The sequence below is a fragment of the Poecilia latipinna genome, unplaced genomic scaffold (assembly GCF_001443285.1).
Source record: "Poecilia latipinna isolate Pla-1442-1.1 unplaced genomic scaffold, P_latipinna-1.0 Scaffold2089, whole genome shotgun sequence".
NCBI classification, from domain to species: Eukaryota; Metazoa; Chordata; class Actinopteri; order Cyprinodontiformes; family Poeciliidae; genus Poecilia; species Poecilia latipinna.
The window spans coordinates 85,742-107,053 of NW_015114705.1; the positions used below are offsets into that span (position 1 = coordinate 85,742).

At 38.2% G+C, this 21,312-nt stretch overlaps 1 protein-coding gene across 3 annotated transcripts in view; it reads left to right on the plus strand.

Annotated features, from left to right (window-relative positions):
* The window catches only part of LOC106936163 (phospholipid-transporting ATPase IA-like), a 44,611-nt gene that overhangs the window by 18,739 nt on the left and 4,560 nt on the right, over positions 1–21,312 (plus strand). Inside the window, exons 3-13 of one of the 3 annotated variants that reach the window (XM_015016994.1) lie at positions 3,628–3,727; positions 5,315–5,413; positions 9,329–9,374; positions 9,560–9,600; positions 11,061–11,134; positions 13,893–13,962; positions 14,061–14,188; positions 15,177–15,288; positions 15,592–15,757; positions 16,085–16,090; positions 20,515–20,642. In XM_015016994.1, the coding sequence (XP_014872480.1) occupies positions 3,628–3,727; positions 5,315–5,413; positions 9,329–9,374; positions 9,560–9,600; positions 11,061–11,134; positions 13,893–13,962; positions 14,061–14,188; positions 15,177–15,288; positions 15,592–15,757; positions 16,085–16,090; positions 20,515–20,642 (970 nt within the window). Of the gene's footprint in view, positions 1–3,627; positions 3,728–5,314; positions 5,414–9,328; positions 9,375–9,559; positions 9,601–11,060; positions 11,135–11,785; positions 11,860–13,892; positions 13,963–14,060; positions 14,189–15,176; positions 15,289–15,591; positions 15,758–16,084; positions 16,091–20,514; positions 20,643–21,312 lie in introns of all 3 variants that reach the window. The other 2 variants (XM_015016993.1, XM_015016995.1) reach the window with 2 other exon arrangements.

The window sequence follows — 21,312 nt, forward strand, 5'->3', positions numbered from 1 at the left end:
TTTGCCATCTGACTTAGATCATTCTCCTCTCCAGTACAAGTTATGCAGATTCTCACCGATTTCATTGTTTTAATTGGCAACTCTAAAGAAGTGATAATGTGTTTTTAGTGGATCTGGATGTATAAAACATTACCTGCAGAGACTTGCTGGCATCTGCTGTAGGTTCTGTTTTACTCCAGCCCAGATAAGCCTCCAGGAGTCCGGTGCCAGCGTGCCTCAGGGATCAGGATTAGAAAGCACTAATTAGGATGGCATGGTGAGATACTGTAATCAGTTATTCTGTGCTTTAATATTTCTACATTACATTGTTTTATATTAGCTTAGTCATCAGAATCCTTGTAGTCTGTATGCTGAGGGTCATTTAGGTTATTTACTGTGCTGGGTTAAGAAATTTACATATTAACAAAGCAAACAAGAACTAAAGGAGACTCAAATTAGGAACTCTCTGTAAGCTTTAAAGGGGGCCAGTATTACGTATACTCCAGGTACATAGTGCCATTTTATAGCACAGTCAAGTAACTACGTTACCTTCAGATGCTATAAAAATGTTCTATATAGTCAGACTTTTACTAACATTTCTTCAACAGTTTAGGTTCCCAAATCAGTGTAGTATAGTGAAACTAATTTTACTAACGTAAATCCATCTTGGTCTCAGTCTCCACCTGGACTAAATCCAAAGTGAAGCAGCTGTAGCTCATGTTATTGTGGATTGTTTACACACCTGCACTTGCTGCTGACAGACTAATGTAAAAGGCAATTAATCTCTGATGTTGACAGTTTGTCTTGTGAAAAGATGGGGGGGCCTTTTTAAACCATCTATTGTGTGAATCGCATGGTACAGTTGATCTGAACACACAAAGCACTAAATAGCCAGCCAAAGTGGAATTTTTTTTTTTTTTAATCCTCATGACTTTCCAAAGCAAATCAGCAATGCATTTCACTGATTTTATAAGCATTCATGTGAGCTTTGTATAAAGCTAAGCTCCATGTCACCATATCAAAGACATTACTGTCAGGTTAATGACAAACAAAGCTTAATGTTGAATGTTGTATATGCGATGGGGCTGTACCGTGTAAGGATAAATTATGCTTATGTAGGTATGGTATCACCAGTCTTGGTAATTTTGCGACTGTACACATCGTATGTCCTATAATGCATTTCACTCATGAATACCATTGTAAATAATAGTGTGACACATGTTTGTTTTTTATCACATAAGTTATATAAATGTGCAGTGATTGAATAACCTGTCAGGTGGAAGGCAATGAAATTAAATGAAATGTTGCTTTGTGGTCACATATGTGCTAAAATGTATGCCTTTAACTGGGCCTGCACAATTTTTAGGAATTCATTAATTACAAAAATAGCATTGTATTGATTGAAAATCTATTAATCAGCATTTTTATGCTACTCTACATCATGTCTACATGACTAATTTTGGCTTTTGCTGTAGCAGTTTGCAATTCATACTAACTTGCCACATGTTTCCAACATTGAAATGCAAATTTTTTGTTACTAAAGAGACACTTACTGAAGGACAGGTTGCTATTTACCAAACGGCCTGAAAATGGCCGTTTGGTAAATAGCATCATTAAACTCTAATTTGTTTCAAAGAATTTATTGGAAAGCTTCCCTGACCTGTGGGAAGCTTTCCAATAACATTCTTGCACGTAAGCCTCCCAGGTACATGACCTGCTTAGGTCAGGCTTGAACGTTCACTCCCAATACTGGTATAATTCCAACACTGTGTTGCAAAATGAAGACTCTCAAATAATAGATGATTATGGAAGCAGGTGAGTAATGCCTTTTAAAGGAAGTACACAAGTATATGTCTTGAGTTTTGCTTTTTAATCTATTTAACGGCAAAGGTTATTTAACCTTTGTCACCGCCAACAGCTTAACATTGCTGTAAACAGCATAGTGTGCTGTCACTGCTAATCATAACAATTATGACTCTTCAGTTTTTTGTTTTGTTAGCAGAACAGTGCTAGCTAAGCAATGTGTGTGCTAGTTGTTATGTTCTGGAAAATATATATGTGTATTTTATTTGTCACTGCGGCTATACTTTTATTTCAACTAGTAGGCTATTGAAACTACCCTCTTCAGTTTATTACTCTAATATAGAGGTCAATGTGTAAGAAGGCAGTCATAGATGCTTTTTTAAGCACAACAATTATAGTGAATGAAAACAATGGGTCCACTTGTTTTTTTGGCATCAAAACTTTCTAGCCACTGTTGTGTGCTTTTAGTTCCCACTGGGATCTCATGTGGGTTTAGGCTAAAGATCGAATAAAACTCTGATCTGATCATAGCATCAACTACCGTACTTGTGTGTAAAAGTTACTCTCACAAAGAAACTTCCACTTATTTGCATGTCTCACTTCGCCTGTTGGTTTGCTTGATCACTCTGATCACTTTGATAATGCTGAGCTTCCTCTTATGATCATGACTCATGTGACTGCTACAAAGCAACAGTTATATCTGTCTAAGAACATGTAAGGTTTTAGATCAGGGGTCATTTGCATATACGTTCTCAATTTTGTTCAGTAAAACTTGTCAGATTTACAAAAAGAAACTACATAGATATTTGTATGTCATGTGATTGTTTTTTTATTTATTTATTTTTTATTTTTTATTTTTTTTGCTTTATTAAAACAACCACAAACATCAGTATATTTTATTAGGACTTCAGGTGCTAGAGTTGCACAAATAGTTGTGCATCATTAAGTTTAAAGTAAAGAATACATGTGTTAAAGAACCAGAGTTACAACATAATTATATTAATCAAAGAATATTCATGTGTTTGAACCATCTAGTCAAATCCAGTCCTAAATTCAAATGAGAACCTGTGATAAGGCAAACTTTGCAGCCTCCGGTGTGCTAAGTTAACACACATACTCCAAAAAGTTACAGTTGCAGTGAAAGTTGTTTCTGTCAAGTATTGACTCAAAGGAACACAAATATGTGCCACAGATTCCATATTTTTATTTGTAAAAATATATATATATTGTATTTCTGGTAGGTTTAAAATGGCTATATCATTGTTGTTGAACTGCATTCTTTTGGTCACCTTTGCGAGTTAGAGGCACTACACTTGGTTTGTATTTGTTTGTCTGCAGGGGTATGCAAAGCATTGCTACTGGCTTGGCTTGCAGCAGTATATACATCTTCTCCTAAAGTGGCTCCTCTGACTGCCCCCTTTAACTCGGCCGTAAATCAGCCTGCTGGAGGCTCGGCTGTGGGAGTGCTGAAAGCTCCTCTAGTTTCAATATTCCACCATGATGACCAACCCCACAGCAGCACATGCAACATCGCTCATCTCTGCCAGGATGCCTTTATGTCCTCTCTGCCACCTCCTAGCCTCTCATTATTCTTTATTATTAGTGCACCAGTGTTTGCAGTTTGTCATTGTATGACACAAGTATATATGTTTCTGTAAAACTAACTCTGGAGAGTTAGTTGTACAGAATGCTAAAATTAAAGACTCGTCTGAATGACTCTTGTTTCAGCAGTGTTGCCACTTTAGATTACACTTTGCAAGCTAACCTATTTTGTTTTCTCCCTTTCTTGTCTCATCTTGTGCCCCACCATCACCTCGTTGCGTCCTGCCTGACTCGGCTCTTCAGCACGGCCAAATATAATGTTCTCACCTTTCTCCCTCGGTTCCTCTACTCGCAGTTCAGGAGGGCAGCCAACGCCTTCTTTCTCTTCATTGCACTCCTGCAGGTAAGATTTTGTAGTTTTGTATTTCTGTGATGCAAAAATATAAATAAAACGGCTACATTTGTCAGTACTGAGATAACATTTTAGCTATTTGGTTAATTACTTTTTTTCCCCCCCAACATCTCAATCCGTTGACCTAGACACCACTTCCTGGAAGGTCATGTCTGTAATTTCATATCTACACACAACCACACACGTACTCACAGTATTTTATATAACTTGATAAAAAACACACACAATTCTACACCTACTAACTCAACATGCATCAAATGACATGAAATATGTACAGGTAGCTGCTTTAAGGTACTACACTGCAGTGCAGAGACTGCTGCAATTTGAATTTCAGGTGTTTGGAGCTTACCAGCAAACGGCAGAAAACGGAGAAGGGAACGGCACACAAACTTGAGTTTCTGTCTTTATATTTGAGCTGACAGACTGTCCCACTTAGAGAAAGCTGTGCGGTTAGGAAACAACTCCATCCAGTGTCCTTTTGAAACGCAGCCAGTGTGAATCCTCGTTTCCCGCCGTGTCGATACTTCGACCTTGAATAAAACAGCCATGCAGATGAACGAAACGTGAAATCAATTTCCAAGTTTCTTTCCAGCGGTATAATACTGATTTATCACTGTGGGTTTGCTGTTGTTTACATGTTAAGGCCCAGCATCGGGGCTGCAACTAACAATTATTTTAATAATGGATTAATCAAGTGATTATTCTAATGATTAATCAGATAAAAAAAAAAACACTTTCTACCACTTTTATTTAATTTAAGACTATTTTACACAATATTAGAAATACATTAACAGGTTTAATACATTAATTACAAATGAAATGGAAAAACACATTTTTGCCTATAATGGAATAACATAGGATTCCTTCAGTGTACGCTTGACCATTTTAACAAAAGATGCATCTGTAGCTAAAAAAATACTTTTCTAATCAATTTGCTATATCAGTGCAGTGTAGGACTACTTGCTGAGTACTTTTTGACTAAGTAGTAACTGGATAACAAAAGGTGCTTAACATGAAATGTTTTTACAGAATTACAAAATTTACACCATGTGAAGGTAAAACAGACAGTGTTTCTTTTTTTTTAAATCTAACATACTGAATGTCGATGTGTTTTGGTCCAGGTTTGTCTTTAATTCCTTCATGTACTGGATTAAACTACTTCATCTATCAAAGGACCTGTATCACTTTTTGTATTGCGTGGTAATCCTTCTGAAGAAAAGCAATCACTTGTCAGACCTCTAAGAAACTTGGAAATCTGTTTTTCTAATCGATGGACACAACATTTATAAGACCTGATGAAAATGTCCTTTTAAATGTTTCTTTCTTGTGCATACTGTTTATCAGATGAAGGATGGCGTTTAGCGATGTAAGTTTTTAGTTTAACCAAGAGAAGCTGTTGGGACGAGAAAGGAAGCATTAAAACATTCTCTGTTGCGTCAGTTGTAAAATACAGCAACTTTACTGGTGGGAATTTATGATCCCACATCAAAATACAATTCTGTTTTTTGAAGGCTAAAAGCTTCAGAAAAGACAATCACTAAAATCCAACCTAATATTGTGACATTGTGTTTTATTTAGCAAATCCCAGATGTGTCCCCCACTGGTCGCTGGACCACCCTGGTGCCGCTGATCTTTATTCTGGTGGTCGCTGCGGTCAAGGAAATAATTGAAGATCTGGTAAGACATACATCAGTCAGAATGGGGCTTTAGCTTCTTCAGTCTTTTTTACAGTTTAATCTTAGGCCATGTGTCCCTTTTCATAAACACAATTCGGTAGGTGTGTTCCAGTCTTCTACTTTATTAAAATTAGTTGATATGAAACAAATATGTTTGATTAAAAAAAAAGCAAAAGCAGAAGAAGTCTGCAAGGAGGGAAAATACTTTTCCACAGCTCTGTGTATCATGAGCAGTGAACTGTGGCCTGTTGGCAGAAAGCAGGTTATAGTGGATATGACCACACCACACACACAGCCGCGCCATCAAACACACACACACACAAAACATGCACACTCATTTCTGGGGCCCCAGCTGTGCCAACTGGACCCAAAAACACATTTATTCAATTAACCTAGATACTCAGTGCTCACACACAAAGACAGTTTGTACAAAATAAAACAAAGAGACTGCCCTGAGCTGTTGAACAGATGCTTGACGATGCTTTAGATTGATGTGAGTTTGGTTGTTTGTTTGATTGTTAATCTTTTGAATAAAACTAAACTAAACCCAGCTGGGAACAAAGAAGGTTATTGGACTTCAAGCCCCCTGACCCAATCCCGGGTGAGCAGCAGATAATTGTTGGGTGTGGTGTTAGTCATTTTGTACTTTGGGTGGGTTAATAATGTTAAAGTCAAACTAAAAATAGAGTCAAACATTCTGCAGTTGGTGTGTAATCCACTCAAGCCCATCTTGGCGAAAGTGAGAGAATGTTGCATTCCACTGTATTGCAGTGACACTGCAATGCGATCCCTCGCGCAGGTCCCGGTGGGCAGTTACTCTATACTACACTGTAGCGTCTATCGCGTGCTGAAGGGACCAGCGCAGCAGTTTTTGTCTCCTGGCCTGTTGTGGAAAACATGGGAACAGAGTGGATGATGACTCCATCTTTATCGCTGAAGGTCACCTGCACACACGTCTGTTCTCTGTACAGCGCTGTCCCTCACGAGTTGACCTGACAGGCCAGCATCGACCCCTAACTTCATGAATCATGCACACACTGTACAGCACACGCCTTACTTTGTTGCTGGCTGACTCTTCTGCAACAGCCTCAGGCTGTTTGTTCAGAGCAGTTCTGCCATCATTCAGATTTAAATGTCTCCAAATGGGAACATAATAATGTGACTTTGTAGTAGCTTCATTTTAACAGCATCGGTTGCATTTTATTGCCATGCGTGACCTGGAAATGAAGACTAAAACAAACACACGGCAAATGCTGCTTTCATCTTTGCGTATTTTTTGACTGTTGGAAGTCTGTAGAGGCCTGATGATGGAGGACTTGTGCATAACCTCCACACTTGGCTCACCTTTTGCTGCACTGTGAGCTTACACACATTATTTAAATACAGTGTGTCTCATTTTCTCTGTGCCTAGAGACCAAAGCAGTGAATATGAGGACAAGTGAAAAGCAGCCAAACCTATGTAGGTGCTCCTTTAAACGTATTTCTGCTCTCCTACCACGTCTTGCCTCAAAATAGGCGCAAGTCCATCTGTGGCGCCACACCTAATAGTGTGGATGAATGAAAACGGGCTGACAGCTCGAGTACAGGGCATGATGAATGGGCTTCGGAGAAGCAAACTTTTTCTGGGAACAGTGTAGCCAGAAAAAGACTGAAGTCATGCACCGCAGACAGGTCCATTCATTAAAAAGTACAGCATGATGCAGGGATATTAAATATAATTTCATTTAGCCAGCTGAGTGTGGAAGGTAAGACAGGTTGTCACAGAGAAGAAGAGTTTAGTACCTGGAGATGTCACTGTCATTCACCTGCTATAGTTCAGGATTCCTATGCTGTCTGGAAGTTGATTTTAATATGCTATTATCAGCACAGAAAAGAGGAGTATGGGAAAATATTTGCATCCTCAGACTTTTTTCCCTGTACCATCATCTAAATTCTGTGTCCTTATTTCCTTCCTTGTTTGTGTCCTCCTCGTCTTCCTCGCTCATACTTTGTCATGCATCCATTCCTTCTTTCGGTCCTTCCTTGTGTCCCTGGTTTTTCTCCCTTGTGTCATTCATTTTTACTTTTTTGTGGTGTTCCATCGTTCCCTTTTTTTCCTTCCATCCTTTCTTTTTCTAGCCTTGTATCCCATTTTCCCTCTTTTTGTCCTGCCTTGTGTCTTCATTCTTCCTTCTCTCCGTATATCTTCCTGGTAGGTTTCTGTGCATCCTTAAGTCTTAAATTCTAAAATTAAAACCTCAGAATTTCCTAAATTTATTTAAAATGTTAGTCGGCCTTAAAGAAGTTAATCACAGGTCTTAAATTTTATTTCTTTCATATTCTATTGCTTGATTTTTCTGCCAACAAACATTTGAATTGCCTCAAGTCTGTGACTTGAGGCAATTGAGGCTACCGCTAACTAGCTGCAAATTTACCTTTGCTAGCTAGCTAACTTTTTTTGTCTATGATGGGAAAGTGTAAATCTATCATTAGTGGCTGGACGCCACCGTAGCCACTGGCTCACTTAAGTTTCCAACCCATATGGCGTTAAGGGCATTTGTGCAAAAAATCTTGGCACTGCTGCTCTATGAAATGTGTAATTTTCTTTTGTACAGTTCTGTCATAATATAAACCTTAATTTAATTCATAATGATCTTAAAAAGGTCTTTTAAAAACCTTAAATTTGAGTTGGTGAAACCTCTAGAGAGTCGGTCCTTTCTTCCTAAGTGTTTCTTGCTGATTTGATAAATTATGCCCGTCATCTAAAAGGTAAACAGCCCGTATTGGCGCACGCTGCTCTCATGGCGGCTGTTTAATAAAATGTTTTGAGTGACAGTCTTGAGGGGCTGAATTTGTTGCAGATTAAATTGGATTACCTTGGTGCAGGTCTCTTTTCTTGTAAACAGGTAGTTAGCGGAGATGTAGGTGGATGTGTCCTCTCCTTGTTAATCAACTAGAGCACACGTTGCTCTCAGGAGCTCAGTTTTAATGCACAGTAATCATTTTAATGAGATGGGTGCAGCAACTCGTTATTACTCAGCGTGATGCTGGTTGACAAGCTGTCCCTTGGAATCAGCTGCAGAAATCACAGCTGATTGTGTGATTGTTGAGCAAACAAGCGGGGCACAAGGGGAAGAAGTGTTGCTCTTTGTCCTGGTCACGCAGATCTGTTCAAACCCCTTCAACTTTTTCACATTTTATGCAACTGCCATAAACTTCACCTTCACTACCTACCAAAACATAACTGTCCACCTCGACTTGACAGTGACGGAGATAAAAACGTAAATCAGCCTCTGAAGGAGCTGCAGAGATTCATATTGCTCAGGTGGGGAGAATTTGTTGGCAGGACAACTGAAATACACCACATAGTAGAAAGCAAATCACATGGTAATGAGCAAATGTTTAAATTCTCCTTAATAAATTGAAAAATCAATCCATTCTTTTTACATAAAGCGTAACACGACTGAGATGCAAATGCTTCTGTTAAACCCATTATGCTACAGTTTTTAGATCAACTCTTTAATCCCTCCTGACTTTTCTCCATCTGTCAGGTGACCCTGCAGGGATAACTGAGGAAAGTTAAGCTGTAGATTTAGAACCCCTATTGGGACCACAAAGGAGAAAAACGCTGCAGTGGTTTTATCCACCACTATGCTGGTGGATAAAATGCTGAATGATGTGGCTGTTGAAAAGGTTACACAGGCTCGGTGGGAAAATCACTCTGGATTGTCGGTGGTGGTCTAAATCTCACTTCAGCTCTATGATGCTAATTTATGTATCTGCAGCTCTGTCTCTCAGTGTAAAAAGTAACTTCTTACACTGGAAGATGTGTTATTTATTTAATAAAATAACATATTTGGAATGCAGTTTTTGTAATCGCATTTATTTTTTTGTCTCAACATGAAGCGTGCTCAAGGTAAATGTTTGTTCTTTACAGAAACGCCACAAAGCTGACAATGTTGTCAACAAAAAGGAATGTCAAGGTACTGAAAACACTCTCCTGCTTTGTTGAAAACCATAGAATTTGTTTTTGCTACATGTATGCAGAACATCCGTGTCAGTATTGTTTTCTACAAACAATTCTCTTTTTCTCTATTTTATTCCTGTTCTGACTTCCACTTTTGTCTTTGGCTCCAACTTCCTCACCGTAACTCATGAATCACCGCAGTCTTAAGGAACGGGGCCTGGGAGATTGTGCACTGGGAGAAGGTATGTGCCCACAGTTTGTCACCGTTTCTCATTTCACTAATAGGAGTTGAGACACCTTTATACTCCGATTCCCTTTAGTATGCCTTCTAAAATAATTATACAGCATGCCCATATGGGGGTGGCCTTTGGAAAGTGAGACCAGAGGACAAAGTGGAGGTTTCCCCTTATGATCCAGTTCTTTAATTTCTGTTGCAAAATCAGGCCAGCTGTAGGCAGAGTGTCTTTAGGTAAAACAGAACCGCTTGGCGACTTTGCTCAGCTTTTAGTAAGAACGTTTTGGCTCATGTTTTTGAACATTTTTCAGACAATACCGCTGTGATTTATTTCATGATGTATTTGTGGATTTCTTCTGAAGCATCAGCAGACTCAATGTAATCATGCTGCAGTCTTTCTCATTGTTACTCTGCAGTGAAACTCGTGTATGCAGATTTGTGTGAAGGGCAGAAAGATGTGCATAACACCTGTAAAGAGACTGCCATCTTGTATTGAGGGCTCCCAGGTTGTCTCAGGGTTCAAATGCAGTCTGAAAAAGTCTGTGCAGCAACAACTGAGAGAGGGGGGAGGATCAACACAATCTAAGCTCTATGCCACAAAAGAATAGTCTAAAAGCACATTTGAACTAATTTTGAAACCATGGTAAGCAGTTCATGGCTTGTTTTTTTCCTCCTTCAGCTCTACCGATGCAATTTGAGATTAGGCTGAAATTATTGCAAATAAACCTTCCCAAAGTAGGAGTTGGTGCAAAGTTTACAGGAAGTAGAGTTGATCATGTGTGCTGTAAATTTAGTTCCTGTTGGATGGAAATCTGTGCCCCTTTCCTTTGGTTCCATGCTAATGTCTCATCCCGTTATAGACTTGGGATTCTCTAAAAAGCCAAAGTTTAAATAATTGATGAGTTTTTCCTCTTCAGCATGCATTTTACAAAAGCATGCTCTGTTCCAAATTTTTGTCCTGTGGTGTTTGTTCTTCTTTAGAGCATCTTGAATGAAGCCAAAGTGGCAAACTTGTATTTTTTTTTTTAATTTTAAGTTCCTGTCACTTCTTGTCATTTTTATGTGCAGGAGAGAATTGTATGTAATGCATTTGTATAATTCCTTGTTTTTTTTTTTCATCAGGAAAGAACAGAATTGTATGAATGCTGCCTACTTCAGCTCATGTTCCCATGCAGATACTTGTCATATCCTGATTTCTTACAGTAAAAATGCTAATTAGAAACTATATAAATGTTTCTGTTTTAGTTACTGCCTGATGAACTGTGTGCAGGGTTCAGTGGTAATGGAAAACGACTTCAGCTGCTCCATCAGTGTCTTCTCATTACTATTACATGTTTCTGTGGTTTAATGTTCTCCCTGTTTTTTTTTTATCATCCCAGCTGTGAATTTTTATTCCCATTGCTGATTTTACGTTTTCTGTGCTGTTTTATAGGCAGCACGCAGCAGTAACCAGTTTATTTTTCACAGGTTGAAGTGGGTGATATTATTAAAGTAAATGGCAGTGATTTCGTTCCTGCGGATGCTGTCATTTTATCATCCAGGTATAGGAATCAGCCCCGATGCAAGAATTTTTTTTTTTTTTTTTTAGGAATCTCTTTTCCCGTTGCCCTTTTTCTCCTGACACTCTCAGCTCACGTTAAAGAAGTGATGGTTTATTAACCCTTTGAGTCAAGATTTTCAACGATTAATCTGATGCACAATTAGAAATACATAAACTTTTGTGTGAGATAATGACCATCATTTTCTTTGGTGGGTTGTAAGTAATGTGATTTTTGAACTAGATTTGAGCAATCATGTCTTCATAAGCCTATTGATCTCCTTCTCCTCTTCGGAAACTGTTTGGATTTGATCTAGATTTGACTTTTAAAAGCATAATTTGACTCCTCTGTAATATATAAAGCTAAAATCCTGCTCTGGTGAAGCAGTTTCACTGTTCAGCATTTTTTTTTTCTAGATGGTTTTGTGAAAAGGAGAACACATGGAGAAGCATACCTGTGATCACACAGGACTGATCATCGTGCTCTTCCATAAAACTGAACCAGTTGTCTCTCTCCCCTTCAATGTTTTCTTTTCTTCTCCCATCCTTCCTCTTTTTTTTTTATCCTCTCCTTCATCCTTTCTGGCCTCCTGTGCAAATTACTGCCACACTGCCTCCGTCTCGCCCCCTGCTGGTGTGTGGTTGGTAATATCAGGTGGCTGTTGGGGAAGTAGTCAGAGCTGCAAATGGAGATCATCTCCCGGCTGACCTCGTCATTCTGTCGTCCAGGTCAGCAAACCAGCAACATATAACCAACTCAAACAGCGGTGGGAGAGATGGGGGTGGGGCTTTGTTACAACTGGGATCAGACTTTATTTCCACTCTGCAGGAAGGAAGGGGCCTGTGACTTTTTTTTTTCCCCGTCACCGAAAACTTGTTAGTTAAGTTGATTGCACTGCCTTTGTAAAGTCTTCCATACCACATTTTGCTACATCACAACCATAAACCTCGAATATAATTTGAGATTTTATATCACAAACAAACGCAAAGAAGTGCAAAACTGTGGAAGGAAATAAAAATCTGAAATATGTGGTGTGCATTTGTGTTTAGTGCCAATACTCCCAATTATAATCTAGTGCAAAATTGAAGAACCTTCTGGAGTCATCTAATAAATACAGTTTTCCACCTGTGTGTAATTTAATCTCAGTATAACTCCAATAATTTAACACATTCTGCAGGTTTTTAATTTGATCACTTGAACTTTTATGCAATATTCAAAATACAAAAAATTGTGAATAAACATAATTAAATTCCTTTTTTAAATAAAAAAAAATATTGTATTGCCTAAAACGCAATAGAAGCATACCTGTAGTGTACATTTAATTCCTTGTAGCAAAAAATGCATCTGCAGCTAAAAAAAAAAAAAAAAAAAAAAATCAAGTTCTGTTGATGTCTGGAAGAAAACTTATCAGAGTCTGCTGGTGAATTGAAATTGGCAGAGGGTCACGATCCTGGAGGGCAGATATTCAGCCAGAGCTACAGTGGAATAGTTTGCATCAAAGCATGTTCTTTAGTTAGGAGAAAGCAGATACAGCCAGACCTAAAGGCAACTGAACATTTTTGAAAGTGTGTGAAAAGCGTTTTAGAGAAGCTCTCCATCCAATTTGACTGAGCTCCGGCTATTTTTCATGGAAAAATAATGTGAAACAACCCAACATTTGTAACTTTAGCTGCCTTCATCGAGGGCAAATGCAAGTTCACTCCACACTTTATTTGTTAAATGGTGTACAATAATGCTCTACTTGGTGTTTGTGTTGTGGTTGTAACTTGATAAAATGTGGTTTGAATACTTTTAAAAGGCACTGTACAAAAAAAATCTTTCAAAAACTTTCAAATTGTGATTTTACTTAAAAAAATCACTAACTGTTTACTCTTTTACTATGATATTGAAATGTCCTTTAAACCTAACACTACCAAGTGCTCAAAAAGAGACTCCCTCTATATCATGCTCTCTTTTGGGTGTGAATATGTATTTTTCGTATTCATGTCCTTGCATGGCTTGCATTGCATTGCAGCCTGAATGTATCAGCTTTATTTGAACAGCTTGCATGCAGTCACATTTCAAGATGAAATCTGGAAGCCATCTTGGATTTCTGTTGTGCTAATTTACTGCAACGCATTCGTGCTTTTTCACTTCAGTTTTAATTCACTTTGTCATCGCTGGAACATCCTCCTGCTCATTTTTATCAAATCAAGTCTTTTGTGTGAGAAGGTTAATCTGTTAGCAGGGCTGCTAACCAGCGACCCAACTCGACATTTAACCTCAGGCGTGCGCTAACCCGCTGTCGCTTTGCCAAGAGTCTGTCTGAGACCCATTTGTCTGCATTGTTTGTTGTGCTTTGTATGCCTGCTTGCTCCTGTCACCCTGCTCTGATGTTTCCTCTCTGTGTTCCTTTTGGACTTTATTCTTGCTGCTCTGGAAAGACAGTTTAACTCATGGGGAAACAGCAGCCCCAAACAAAAATGTTGTCTGGCCTCTAGATGTTTGCTGTATATTAAATAGACAGCATCAGTCAAACATTGGTGGCGGTTTTTGCTGGCTTCAACATCTTTGTTTGTTGCGCTTTAGTCTTGCTGTTTCTCTGCTGTAGCCTCTTAATCTGTTACTGTAGCTTTTTACTCATTGATTTCCTGTTAACGGTTTGATATGGAAACATTCTAAGCAAATCAACGTTTAAGTCACACTGATACAGAACCTCACTGAATACAAATTGCTGTTACTTTTCTGCTCCAAGATTCTGTATCCTCTTCTTCCATAACAGTGAACCACAGGGTATGTGCTACATTGAAACATCTAATCTGGATGGAGAAACAAACCTTAAAATCAGACAGGTTGGTGTATAGTCTCTATTTTTTTATTTGTTTTTAGTTGCAGCACATAGGTTTACAGCATAGAAGGAAGTAAAGTTGTGTTTTGGTCACAACTACAGGGTCTCCAAGTGACTGCAGACATAAAGGACATTGACAACCTGATGCGGCTGTCGGGGCGGATGGAATGTGAAAGCCCAAACCGGCACCTGTATGAGTTTGTTGGAAACATCCGCCTGGTTGGACACAGGTGAGCTCAGTTTCAGCCCTGCATATCAGATTATCTGCCTCACTTTCCATCTCAGGAGCTCATTTGTCAGAAAGTCTTGCCTTTTATGGTGTGGGGGAATAAATACAAATTTCCAGCTGCAGTCATATTACTTTCTTTTGGATGTTTTTAAATTGAAGCTCTTTAGTCTTTTTAGGACGTGATGGAATTATTTCAAATGTCTGCAGTAAAAACGCGTATTAGTAAACATTGCTAACCCTTTTTAGTATTGCTTTCAAAATAAAATTATGTTCTTAACAGCATTCACGCTGTTCATTTTTGGTAAAGGTGATTTTGAGGAGGGGGGCGGAGAGGAAATCACTTTTGCCCAAAATATAACTTTATTATCGTAGGGCCTTTGCCAGCTTATTTATGTCTGATTAATTTTCTCCTGCTCTCTTTGATCATATAAATTGTATTTTAATAAGGGGAAGTTCTCAATAAACTTTGTTAAATTCACAGACTTCAATGCTTTTGTTTGTCAAACACATAATGAATCTGCACTTTTATAAAACGCTTCTCTGTAGGTATTAAGTTTTTAATAGTGGCCACCCTCGAAACTGGTGTTTCTCTTTAATAAACTGCTACATCTGTCAAAGGTGTCACTTGTATAATTTAAAGACATTGGTGATTTTTCAGCTGTAGCCACCTCTGCCATGATCAGAGAGGAAAGTTAGAATCGACCGATTCTGACTTTCTAACTAACTGCAGGCTCTCACACAATGACAAAATCAAAGTGGAGAGAAAAAATCTGCATAAATTTAAATGAATTACACATTCATTTAAATTAAGTTTATGTGAAGTTTAAAGTGAGGGGAGAATTAGCAACTGGTCCCTGCAGACACAAATATTTGCGATTATTTGTTTCAGCCCTAATTTCTTTTTTTTTTTATCAGTTTGGGGAATGATTTCTGAGGGAAACGGAGGTGAAGTTTGAAAACCCTAACAGTTGTGGTGCTTTGTACTTCAGCACCGTTCCTCTGGGTCCAGACCAGATCTTACTGAGAGGAGCCCAGCTGAGGAACACACAGTGGATCCATGGAGTGGTTGTCTATACGGGACACGACACCAAACTCATGCAGGTAAAATCGTTTTTTGGAATTTCTCGTTTGGACCAACATTTGTTCCGTAGAGAAATATTCTTGTGCATTGATGCATTTGTAGAAGATATGGTAGCTGTTTAAGGGTTAAAAGGATTGAAGTAGCCACTACTGTTTTAGCTTCAATGCATTTGATTTTCTGAAGATATTTTGCAACAAAGACACCCATATACCAAATGTTCTTACTCCCACTTGGTAGTGAAGGGACACCGCAGTTTTATTATTATTATTATTTTATTAATTTTTTTTGTTTGTTTGTTTCCCATCTGCTCAAATGTTGGTCAGAATTCCACCCGGCCTCCTCTGAAGCTGTCCAATGTGGAGCGGATAACCAACTTTCAGATCCTCGTGCTTTTCGGCTGCCTCCTGGCCATCTCCCTCATCTGCTCCATCGGCCAAACCATCTGGAAGTACCAGTACGGCGACGACGCCTGGTACATGGATCTCAACTGTAAGAATCCGGGCAGCCGCGGCTGCGCCTCTTATTTCCACATATTTTGTCTCACTTGTTCATATCGGCTTTTTTTCCTTTTGCCATTTTGAGTTCCTTAACAGCTAGTACGCGTTGTGTTTTTCTGTTGCTTTAGTTAATTTACATTTTGTACAACAAGTGAAATATGTGGCAATGTGGGAATAAGTACAGTCAAAAACATTGTTTGTGATGTGGATGAATGTCATTGAAACAGAAATGGTTGAATATCACTGCGCTGCTGTACTTTTTCGTTCTTTTCTAATGTTCTGTTTGATTTTTGTTTTCTTTGTTGTCGTTTTTTAACAGCTCCAGGTAACAACCATTTAAAAGCCTTGGCCATCCGTGAATGACCCTCCCTTACTAACCCCTTACTGAAGCTCTGCCTTTGCTAAGCAAATGAAGCCCCCTACCCTCGCCCCCTATATCGTTGTCCCACTTTGTATGGGCCCATGCCATGGACAAGCACAGACCAGGGATCCAACAATAGGTTTCTCCCCTCCAGCTCTCTTATACCTTCTTCCAGTTATTTTCAGTGCCTGATGCAAACTGTTTCACTTCTCTTCCTTGTTTTTTGATTTGTCACGTTAAACTCTTTGCAGTTTCCAGCTTCAGACCTTTTTTTTTCTTTTACTCTCTAATTTTTCCTGCAAGAAGAGAAAGGCAGATGAGATTGTGCCCGTTTTTTTGTGTGTGTTTTTTTTTTTTTTTTTTCATGGCAGGAAGCGTATGTGTTTGCAGCTAGAACATAATGTGTTGCAACCCAAGGGGCAAGAGCTGACATTTTCTAAATGCCTCTGCCGCCCTCTCACTCGCATTGGAGTTTTTCCAAGACGGATAAAAGAGGAAGGATGGTTGGTGGAAGGCAGCTGAGTTCAGTGCACTGCAGAAGTATCCACACTCCTTGAACTTTCCCATTTTTTGTCACATTACAACCTCAATCTTCCATTTATTAAGATATTATTTGTTAGGGTTGGCAGATTTTGCCTAAAATCATATCAGACTCTACATGTAGCTCAACATCTTAAAGGGACAAGAGCATAATCTGCCAAAAAAGACAAAAAAGTCCTTTTCATCTTTTTTAAATACAAAAATGGGCTAAATGATGTTGGTCATTGTTACATATTTTGGTGTTGGTTCATTTTCAGTTAATGGCCCAGGTCTATTATATGTGCAGTTTTGAAGAAGGGATATCAGACATGGCTTACAAATATATGTATTAATTTTAACTGCTCAGTTATATATACAAAAAAAATGGTTCAACATATATCTCAATATTATTTGATTTGATGTAGTTATTTTAAGATAGAGTAAACTTCCTTGAAAGCTAAAATTAACCTGAAAAGGTGAATGATGGGAAAACTTGAAGAGAAGCAGTCAAGTGACGCCAGATTACCCTGGATGAGCTGTGGAGATCGAAAGCTCAGGTGGAAGTGTCTCTCCCCAGGACAACTATTGTTCTTGCATTCTACAAATCTGTACTGAAAAAAAAAACAACTAATTTAAATATAGTGGCACGACATTTTTACCCATATTGATAGTTCATCAATATGCGGCTTTATTTTTGTTTCAGTACAACACAGTGAAGTTTGTGGTTGTTATGTTACCAACTATTAAAATGCTCAATGGTTATGAATACTTTTGCAGAGCTCTGTATGTACTTGTATGTGTTTTTTCTTTTTTTTTTTTAATGAGTTGTTGGTCTGTCTCGATGAAGCTCTGAACCTGGTATGCAAAGTGCTTATCGTGACTTCTGCCATTTCTCTCTACCTTGATGGGCCTTTTTAGGACAGGTTGTTCCTCTGGCCAATTCAAGCTTGCATTACAACTTACATGGTCCCCTTTTATTCCTACATAAAGTTAGTTTAGTTTCTGTCGGCTCAAAAAAAAAGGTTTTAACACTGTCCCCACCAACATTAAAACCTTCATCTAAAGGAACGTATGTCAGAGGTCAAGGAAGTGTGAGTTGTAAAGCAAGTATCCATGTTGAAATACTTTTACTTCCATAAGGAGCTGTTGAGGCTCTGTCCAGTGCATATTATCCAACCTGTGATAAAAGAGAGGTGCAGAGATTGTCATTTATTGTGTTGACACTTTTTATATAAATCCATCAGTTAATCAACATCGCTCTCATAAATGCGGACAAAAATAGTCACTGTAGTGCTGACTCTAACCCCAGCTTATGCATTCTGGTTGAATAAATGGCTAAATTTGACTTTGAGATGTTCAAAAGTGCTGACACTGGTGATTGCATTTGATTGGGTTAGTGCATTGTGACAACTGATGCAGCTTCCCAGTATAAATATGCATAACCTTTCTTTCTACTTTGGGTGGTTAACATGGAAGATGGTGTAATTTATCAAAAGAAAATTTATACAATCAATAGATCTTGATCCCTAAAATAAAAAAAAATAATAAAAATCTTATTCAATTTATTATAATTTAAAGTTGCAAGTGTAATAGAAAATAATAAAATAAAAAAAAATACAATTACAAATTTTACTACTTAAAATTGCTGCAATTGTTTGTTTTCTATCTAACAGCTAAAAAACTATGCTTTCCAACAAGAACTTTACCTCACGTCTCAAATCACGTTTCCACTACAGCTTCCTAAAAGTTTACTTAGTGAAACTTTTAAACTACCTATGTTTCTTTTTGTGTGTGTTTTAGCTGATGGGACTGGAACCTGGGCCTTTCATGCGAATCAGAGCAGTAACTCCTTTAGCCTCTGCGGGGCAGAGATGCAACAGCTCAGTCTGGTATTCAGTAAAAAAAACTAGGAAATCAGCATTAATCATTTGATAGTGGTTATACTGTAAAACCACACTCTGCCTCTCCAAGCTTTGATGATGAAGTTGGACTGGATTTCGAATTAACTGCTGATTTTGTAGGAAGAATGACCATGGACACATAGGAACACTGCAGCAACAAGTCTGCTCTGTTCAAGCTCTAGATATGAGAAAGACCAACAATCCTGGGGAGTTTTGATCGTTTTAATTTGGATCTCGGAACGTATTAACTGAAAAATATTTTAATTTTATGAATTAAATCTCTAAAAAAGAAAAAAGCTTAGCAATTTCTACTAAAGCTGCTGGGTTTTATCAACGTGCTTTAACGTAAGCTCTGTAAAACATTGATTTTTCAGCATAGGCAGCTATTGTTGTTCACAAGCAAAAATACACAACTCCAGTTATGAAATTCAAAGTTAACAGAAAATATAACCGGCAGAGGATTAGATTACTGAAATAAATTGCTGGAGATGTTCAATCAAAGAGTGACCTTTGTCCTCGTCGTACTACGAAGCTCCACCTTTAAAAAAAAACAAAACAAAAAACCCTTCCTCTTTATGAGGGCCATTTTTGAGGAACATTTTGACCCAGAACACGGACAGAGTCCCAGAAATGGTCCCTGCAATGGAAACGCGTCCATACACACTGGTTGCAGTGTCTGGGTCTTTAAGCTGTTTTTAAACAGGGCGAGTTGAATCCTTGCAAATTTAAAAATCGGCTGCATAGTTTCACACACTTTCAGACAAATAGTTTCACATTTACTCAGCATAAAGGTTAGTTCTGTTTTAAGGACAAACTATTGTTGGATAGTAGATATGTGCACAAATATATTTGGCCCAGCTTTGCTTTCAACGTGATTTGAATCATTTGAATATTTATTTATGTTTCCCTATTTTAATGTGTGACACCCCAACTATATTCAAAAACTTAAAATAATGAAATAAGAAAATGCAATTTCCTTTTTCTACTTTTACATAAATCTTCAAATCTTTCACCATTGCATTAGATTAATGTAACCACACTCTGATGACTATGAAAGAAAATAGGAATCAACAGTATTTTTGCATCTTTTAACTTTGACTTTGCATGTCCTGAATTGCTGGTTTGATCTATCAACTTTCAGTCCAGTATTACTTTATCTAATACCGACTTATTGCCAAGATTCCTCTCTATCGTACTGAGCCTGCTACTTGAAGTAACCGAAATGACGATCACACTTACACTTCTACTGATGCAATCCACCCTCTCTTTTCCACTTTTTGCCAGTTGAGAATGTGCTGTGGACTGAATCTCCCTCCTTTGTCTTGAGAGCATCTGAAATGTCTGTCTTCCTCCTCACTTCTTCAAAAAACAAAGCATTATTCCCTTGTTTTCGTGTTGTAGCTGTAGCTTTCCATTGTGCCACTTCCTTTGTGTTGTGTAGTTTTCTTTGCTTATGAAATCATTCTGTCATGGGGAAGGGCTGGCCCTCTCAATCGCAAAGCTAAGCTCAAGGCTTGGGTTGAGGAAGGTAACATTTGCATCTCCTGCAAGCTGAGGAAAGGTAAATCACATCCCTCCTGTTTTCATATTTCGTGTCAGTGGGGTTACATGTTGGTCATTACCAGTTGTTTGGGGGCTTTTTGCTGGGACCAGTATCGTTTCTTGCATAGTGCTTTGTAGAATTCATTGCCTGGATCATGCTGGATGCCAAGGCTTAAATCTTTGGGACTTTGAATTGGATTGCTAATCGGTTGAGAAAAAAAAATGATGAGGTTGGGTGGAAGAAAAGGCCACTTTCAGCTAATGCTCAACATTGGTCCAAAAGCACTTTGTGGATTGGCTGAATGTTGACCCTCAGCTGGAAGTAGCCTTTTGGCATTTTGATTTGACTAACTCGTATTACCAAGCAAAGACTGATGAGTGTTCTCCTGTTTCATTGCTTTTTGTCCAAAACATTTCCCCTGACAGATGGCGGGGCTGCCAACTTTGGCCTCAACTTCCTCACCTTCATTATCCTTTTCAACAACCTGATACCAATAAGTCTCCTGGTCACACTGGAGGTTATCAAATTCATCCAAGCCTTTTTCATCAACTGGGTGAGTCAATACTGTTCATTTTCATCTTGTCTCATTGTTAAACATTGCAGGTTGACATGACTAAACAAAATCAAATCATTGAAGGCTCTCACTATTTCTTCAGTTAAATATTGAAAACGCATTTCATCTCAAGTTTTCTAATGTTTTATTTGGTTTCTTGTAGAAAGGAAATTTAGAAATTAAACCTTTTAAGTTGTTCATCGCTAAAAAAACAACTTTGGGTTCAATTCCACAGTACAATCAGCAAGCAGATGGTAAACAGAACTGAAATGAATTTGTCAGACTACCATCATTCGTGGAAATGTTTTTCCTCAGCAAACAGATTTTCAGGTGTATGCTTGTCATGCACACTGAGGAAAAAATGCTCAGAATATGTGCATCTTCAATCCTACATGATCTGAAGTGTATGACTGAAGATGTAAAATGTTCTTATGGTAATTTTCCTAACTAGGTCAACCCACTAAGTATTCCTTCTGTGGAAGCACTTTTTTAAGCTAACCTGCAAATACTTAGTCAGTTTTCACATTCTTAATAAAACTCCAGCGTTCCCAGAATTAAGTTCTGGGAACGTTATTCTTTTTTTTTTTTTTTTTTTTTTTTTTTTTTCCCTTATAATTCAAACCTAGTTTTAAAATTTTATTTAAACCAACGCTTTTGAACCCTTTTTGGT